The following is a 7,544-nucleotide window of genomic DNA, read 5'->3' as shown; positions in this document are numbered from 1 at the left end:
CTCTTAGGAAGAAATGCCTGAAAATGAAATTATGAGTTTATTTGAAAGTTGTTGGGTTTTTTTGCTTCTGTGAAAATTTTTACAATTTATTCCAAGATGAAATAATGGGATACTTTTAATTAAAAAAACAGGAATCCTGAAGGATCAGAAGCCTGCAGGTTGCTTTTATCTTCCTGTGCTGCAGAGGAAAACAATTACAAATTAACTGCTCATCTGACAAAATATTTGTCCAATTAAAAAATAGCTTTTTATGCATCTTCTCAAAGCTGCCAACATGACCTACTGTAGTGGATTCTTCACCTGTCCTTGGGACTGTGCCAAGAGAAATGTTTTCCTGATTGCCTCCATCTTTTTTGCAGCAGTGTATTTGGGTTTTTATTTTTTTAATTCTAATCACCATGCTGTTCTAACGGAAAGTGAAGTTCAAAACAATGATAACATAGAAGAAAAAGACATGCTTTTTACCAAAGGGTATGATAATCTTCAGATGAAAGGTGAAAATATTTTACATAAAAACATTATTTCAAATTTTAAAAAATTCATATGGAAAGAAAATGGAAGCCTACCAGTTGAAAATGAAAAAAATGGGAATAAAACTAGATCCATTTCAACACAGTCATTTCAATTCATTATTAATGAAAAAGATAAGTGTAAAGATAAAACACCTTTCTTGATATTGCTAATAGCAACTACAGCTGCTGAAATTAATCATAGAAATTCCATCAGAAACAGTTGGGGAAATGAATCTGTGGTTCAAGGAGTTGAGGTTGTTCGGTTGTTTATGCTGGGTGTCGAGAGCAAAGGTCCAAATGACGTCGTACTGAGAGAAAGTGAGCAATATCGTGATATTATTCAACAGGACTTCCTGGACACTTACCATAACTTAACTCTTAAAACTTTGATGGGCATGAAGTGGGTTGCCTCTTACTGCAGTGGCGCAAGCTTTGTTATGAAGACAGACAGTGATGTTTTTGTTAATACAATATACCTAATAGAAAAGTTGCTCAGGCCTCTTTCACCTCCTCCACAAAATTACTTCACAGGCTGTCTTATGAAAGGGCATAAGCCTATTCGAAATCAAAATAATAAATGGTACATATCAGAAGAAGAATACCCAGGTGCCAATTACCCTCCTTTTTGTTCAGGAACTGGCTACGTCTTTTCCGGAGACCTGGCTTCAAAGATTATCAGTGCTTCTGTAACAATAAATTGTATACATTTAGAAGACGTTTATGTAGGGCTCTGTCTTAATGCAAAGGGAATAGAAATAGTACCTCCACCTAGACAGTCATTGTTTAACATATACAAGGTCCCATTTTCTCCTTGTCTGTATAATAATATAATTACATCTCACCACATTGGAACCAATGAGCACATATTGTATTGGGATACACTGAGAAAGAAGAACTACAAATGTCATACAAAACAGAAAAGCACATAGTGCACAGTCCATCCTTTCTTTGACAATGGACAAAACAGCAGATATTTTCTTAGAAACAAACAGCAGATGTTTTCGTAGAAACAGAGCGTCTCTGTAGCCATAACTTTTAAGGTTCAGGCATATATTGGATCAGGGTTATATTTTTTTATTATGTTACATTCAAAGGATTTTTCTTCCATAAAGCAGGCTTTCTCTGTTGATTGAATACTGCTTGGTACCTTACTTTGTTTTGCATGGGGAGCCAATTAATTCTTACACTGTTTTAAAATATGGCAAGAGGTTTTGTCAACTGTACTGAAGAAAAAGCAATAAAGAAACTTAATTTTTCATTAACACATTAAATAAGTGTTATTTATGTTATTTATATATGTTATTAATAAGTTAATGTGTTTATTTTATATTGCTCAGAAGTAATTAGTCTAAGTATCGTTTACTCAGATGGCATTTCAATGTGACTAAAGAAGAAAGCATACATGATATCCTGTGCTGGTAAATTAGTGATGGAAATAGGGATGGAAACTGAGTGGGGTTTTTTTCAGAAAACCTAATATTAGGATTTGCTAGATCTCTATTAGTGCATACAACTGCTATACTCTCTGTAGTAATATATACAAAGAACACCTCACACACAAGATACCACTTAGTTGTTATTATGGAGATATAATAAACAAGAGGAAAATTAAATGCTGATAGAGTGTTTTGACAGGAAGGTATTAAATTCCGTTCTGGGTTACTCAACCATGCACAAAATATCCTTATAGCTAAGGAAAAAAAAAGGATGATGCTTAATAGCCTTGCAAGCTAAAAGTTTCAGTCAAAATGTCTATGTAAGTAAATGACTTTTCAGATTTCTCTCCAAACAAGAATATAAATTATCTGCTACTCCCAATAAGAATTAAAAGACCATTACAGTAATTATGGAGTGGGCCAACTGGTTGGATTATTTGAATAGCTAGAAAAAAGTACATGTATCTTTGCAGGAAGCTTATCAGATGCATTTGGGAATCAAAATGTCAATCGTATAGATACCAAATACTTCAGCCAGAGCTGAAATGAGAACATGAATATACAATATATGCGTCCCCACTGTCATTTTATAAGCATATATTATGAAGTTTAATAAAGAAACCTAACTGAATTATATGTCTTCCTGTGGAAAAAAATAAGCCTTTTCTGCAGTTCCTCAGAAAAAATCCAAAATATACTTCTTTGGGAGATTTCATGGAATGGTTTAGGCTGGAAGGGACCTTAAAGATCGTGTAGTTCCACCCCCTGCCATGGGCAGGGACACCTCCCACTAGACCAGGTTGCTCAAAGTCCCATCCAACTTGGCCTTGAACACTTCCAGGGATGGGGCATCCACAGCTTCCCTGGGCAACCTGTTCCAGTGCCTCACCAGCCTCAGAGTGAAAAATGTCTTCGTGCTATCTAATCTAAATCTACCTTCTTCCAGTTTGAAGCCATTCCCCCTCGTCCTATCAGTACATGCCCTTGTAAAAAGTCCCTCCCCACTTTTCCTGTAGGTCCCCTTCAGATACTGGAAGGCCACTATAAGGCCTTCCCAGAAGCCTTTTCTTCTCCAGGCTGAACAACCCCAACTCTCTTAGCCTGTCTTCGTAGGAGAGGTGCTCCAGCCCTCTGATCATCTTCGTAGCCGTCCTCTGGACCTCCTCCAACAGGTCCACATCCTTCTTCTACTGAGGACTCCAGAGCTGGATGCAGTACTCCAGGTGGTGTCTCACGAGAGGGGAGTAGAGAGGCAGAATCACCTCCCTTGACCTGCTGGCCTCACTTCTTTTGACATAGCCCAGCATACAGTTGGCTTTCTGGGCTGTGAGCGCGCATTGCTGGGTCATGTTGATCTTCTCATCAACCAATACCCCCAAGTCCTTCTCCTCAGGGCTGCTCTCAATCCATTCTCTGCCCGGCCTGTATTTGTGCTTGGGATTGCCCCAACCCATATGCAGGACCTTGCACTTGGTCTTGTTGAACTTCACGAGGTTTGCACAGGCCCACCTCTCAAACCTCTCAACATCCCTCTGGATGGCATCCCTCCCCTCCAGCATGTTGACCGCTCCATGCAGCTCGGCGTCGTTGGCAAACTTGCTGGGGGTGCACTCAATCCCACTGTCCATGTCGTCAAAGATGTTGAACTGCACCAGTCCCCACACCGATCCCTGGCAATGCCACTTGTCATTGGTTTCCACTTAGATATCAAGCCATTTACTACAACTCTTTGAGTGCAGCCATCCAGTGGGTGCCTTCTCCACTGATTGATCCATCCATTCTCCAAATGGATGGTCCATCAATTTCTCCAAATCAAATTTAGAGACCAGGATATTGTGTGGGACAGTGTCAAATGTTTTGCACAAATCCATGTAGATGATGTCAGTTGCTCTTCCTTCATCAACCAACCAATCACCACTTCATTTTCCACGTGCCTTAGCAGAATTTCCAGGAAGATCTGCTCTATGATCTTGCCAGGCACAGAGGTGAGACTGACTGGCCTGTAGCTTCATGGGTCTTTCTTTTTTTCCCTTTTTGAAAATGGGAAAATGAAATGAAAATTCCCCTTTTCCAGTCAGTGGGAATTTCACCAGACTGCCACAACTTTTCAAATATAATGGAAAGTGGCTTGGCAATTTCATCTACCAGTTCCCTCGGGACCTGCGGATGCATCTCGTTAGGTCCCATGGACTCATGTACTTCAGGTTCCTTAGGTGGTCTTGTACTTGATCTTCACATTCAGTGGGCGGTTCTTCCTTCTCACAGTCCCTGCCTTTGCCTTCTATGTCTTGGGTGGTATAGTTAGAGCCCTTGCCAGTGAAGACTGAGGCAAAAAAGTTGTTGAGTACCTCAGCCTTCGCCATATCCCAAGTGATCAGGTCTCCCATTTCTTTCCTGAGTGGGCCCACATTTTCTCTAGTCTTCTTTTTGTCACTGACGTACGTGTAGAAGTTTTTCTTGTTGTCCTTGATGTCCCTGGCCAGATTTAATTCTGTCTGGGCTTTAGCTTTCCTAGCCTGATCCCTGGTTGCTCGGACAGTTTCTCTGTATTCCTCCCAGGCTACCTGTCCTTGCTTCCACCCTCTGTAGGCCTCCTTTTTGCTTTTGAGTGTGTCCAGGAGCTTCTGTTCATCCATGCAGGCCTCCTGGCATTTTTGCTTGACTTCCTCTTTGTTGGGATGCACCACTCCTGAGCTTGGAGGAGGTGATCATTGAATATTAGCCAGGTTCCCTGGGCTCCTCTGCCCTTCAGTGCTTTATCCCATGGTACCCTACCAAGCAGTTCCCTGAAGAGGCCAAAGTCTGCTCTCCTGAAGTCCATGGTAGTGAGCTTGCTGTGCTCCCCCTTTGCTGCCCTGAGGATCTTGAATGCTACAATTTCGTGATCACTACAGCCGAGGCTACCCGTGAGCTTGACATCCCCCACCAGCCCTTCCTTGTTGGTAAGGACAAGGTCCAGCTTAGCTCCTCTCCTTGTTGGCTCCTCTACCACTTGGAGAAGGAAGTTGTCATCGATGCATTCCAAGAACTTCCTGGATTGCTCGTGCCCTGCTGTGTTGTTCCTCCAATAGTGGTTGAAGTCCCCCATGAGAACCAGGGCCTCTGAACACGAGGCCACTCCTATCTGTCTATAGAGGGCTTCATCCACTTGGTCATCTAGGTCAGGTGGCATGTAGCAGACCCCAGCTATAATGTCCCCTTGTCCCTGCCCTCCCTTTAATCCTGACCTATAAGCTCTTGGTTGGCTCCTCATCGATCCACAGGCAGAGCTCGATGCACTCCAGCTGGTAATTGACATAGAGGGCAACAAGACCTCCTCATCTCCCCTGTCTGTCCTTGAATTACATGAATTACCAGGAGTCTTGATTAAAATGACCAACAATGAAAACCTGAAGAAGCTAGAACACTTCTCTATGCCACCTTCTACATCAGGGTTATGTTGCACTAATATGCCCCCAACAGCTTACCTCGTCTGCCCTGGGACAGAGGTAAGGATTCGACTGTGCTTTTCATCCCTGCAACTAGAGCAAGCCTTGAGCAGCCTGGTCTGAGCTCACAGCTACCCCTGCTTTGAGCAGGGGAAGGGGACCTCTTGAGCTTCCTTTCAGTCAGTGTTATCCTGTGATCCTATGATTGTATGGCATGATATGATTATAGGAACCTATCTAAAGCATGCTGAGATTCTGAGTGAATGCGGTGGCATTTGGAAGAGAACCAAGACACACTCCAGTAATAAGAATTCTTACCGAGAAAGGACTCGCTTCAGGATGCTGTCTGCTAGAGCTGACAATACTTGCTGATGCAAATTTTCCAATTAAGTCCAAAAACAGAGTGCTTGGAGAATTTTACTGAGTGTGTCAAATTGATACGTGTATTATGACTGTGCAGCTAGAATAATGTGGGCTTTAGCAAACAGGGATGTGTATCTGGCACCAGAAAGAGAATAAGCCATTAAATACTGCAATGTTTCTGCAATGTGTCCTAAGCCCTTTCAAAACATTTTTATCTGTCCACAGAACAAATAAGACTCTTTAAAAGGTGAGTGAGATTGGATTCTACATTAGTCATGGTACAAAAGCACTTGAAATTTGTGTTTATGTTGTTGTGCTTTGGGGAAATCTTTACATTTTATTGTGCAGATGAAATGCTGGTTCTTTAAGGCTGGCTGCAGACACAGGTGAGTCTTCTGATTGGGGTGATTTGCAAACAGTCATGGCCGAGGCTTTGGTCTCTGTGGGAGATGTTTGAGCTGCATAGTCTACTTTCGTCTGGAACCATCTTTTTTTTTCAAGTAAGTCTTAATTATGTTAGCAGCACTCTTACTGCTGTGGGTGGAAGCATATTGGAAAAACAACTTTTCTGTATCAGGTTTCTGCATTCAGGTTAGACTAATCTCAGGAAATACAAGCCCAGGAAGATTACCGTTCTCCGTTTCTGATGTTGGCTGGTAAAAATGTAATATGTTTTGCATCCAGAAATAATTTAAAGCTCTGTCTGAAAAAGCTAGCCAATAATTGGATTTTGTTATTGTCTTTATGGTTGCTGGCATGTTGTTTACTGTTCTGTTTGTCAGTGTACAGAACAAAAAGAAGCTGTATTTTGGATTTAGTGTCTTGATCTTTATTTTAGGGACTTCTGTATCACAGACTGGTCAGGGTTGGAAGGGACCTCTGGAGATCATCTAGTCCAACCCCCCTGCCAGAGCAGGGTCACCTACAACAGGTTGCACAGGACAGCGTCCAGGCGGGTTTTGAATATCTCCAGAGTGGGAGAGTCCACCACCTCTCTGGGCAGCCTGTGCCAGTGTTCCACTACCCTCAAAGTAAAGAAGTTCGTCCTCATGTTAAGATGGAACTTCCTATGCTCAAGCTTGTGCCCATTACCTCTTGTCCTGTCACTGGGCACCACTGAAAAAAGACTGTTCCCATCCCCCTCGCACCCTCCCTTTAAGTATTTGTAAGCATTAATAAGATCCCCCCTGTACTTTAGAAGCTGTTGATGATGGGTATAAAACTTCGGGCTAAGTTTTATCCGATTTAGAACAACCATTTGTATTGTTCATTGTATAGAGATACACCCTTTGGCCATCCCCTATTCGGTGCAGTTTTGGTTTTTTTAATGGGTGTATTTGTTCAAATATAGAAGAAAAAAACGGCAGTGCAATCTGATTAAAAAGTAATCTCTTGCCTCAGTTATCATATTGTTCTGCACTCATAATTGTGGTTGTTTCCCAAATATTTGCTTAATATTTTCAGACGACCAGAGCGCTGTTCTTATGTTGAAATACATTCCTCTTCCTTCTAGATGTAGGAATAAGTTATTTGAAGTGGGCAGCCTGAGAATTGAAGTTGCTTGATACAGAGTAGTATTTTATGTGCCACAATTGCTGCAAGAACAGAGCAAAAGCATAGCAGTTGTCAAGTATGCGTAACGCCTCAAAGGCCCATGGATTATTTGAATTCTTCAGTCCCTGGTTCCATTTAATAAAAAAAGTTTATAGTTAGTTTATCATAGTAGATTGGTCTCCAGCTGTATTGAACTTTTCTTTTATGCGAATTCACAAATTCCTCAAATGCTTTTAGAAAATGTTTATTGC

The 7,544-nt window shown here is 41.6% G+C and overlaps 1 protein-coding gene across 1 annotated transcript; it reads left to right on the top strand.

Annotated features, from left to right (window-relative positions):
- The first annotated feature begins 274 nt into the window (after nucleotides 1-274).
- Nucleotides 275-1,441, top strand: LOC104293367 (beta-1,3-galactosyltransferase 2-like). The gene is made up of 2 exons (XM_009892873.1): nucleotides 275-494; nucleotides 552-1,441. Exons 1-2 carry the CDS (start codon nucleotides 275-277, stop codon nucleotides 1,439-1,441), a joined length of 1,110 nt encoding a protein of 369 aa, XP_009891175.1.
- The last annotated feature ends 6,103 nt before the right edge of the window (nucleotides 1,442-7,544 follow it).

The sequence above is a fragment of the Charadrius vociferus genome, unplaced genomic scaffold (assembly GCF_000708025.1).
Source record: "Charadrius vociferus isolate BGI_N301 unplaced genomic scaffold, ASM70802v2 scaffold39, whole genome shotgun sequence".
Taxonomy (NCBI): Eukaryota; Metazoa; Chordata; class Aves; order Charadriiformes; family Charadriidae; genus Charadrius; species Charadrius vociferus.
This window is presented reverse-complemented; position numbering and strand designations above follow the sequence as displayed.

Coding starts and splice junctions, on each gene's coding strand:
- LOC104293367 (XM_009892873.1), top strand. CDS start 275: ATGACCTACTGTAGTGGATTCTTCACCTGTCCTTGGGACTGTGCCAAG. Junction 495..551: donor TGATAATCTTCAGATGAAAG/GTGAAAATATTT, acceptor TCATATGGAAAG/AAAATGGAAGCCTACCAGTT.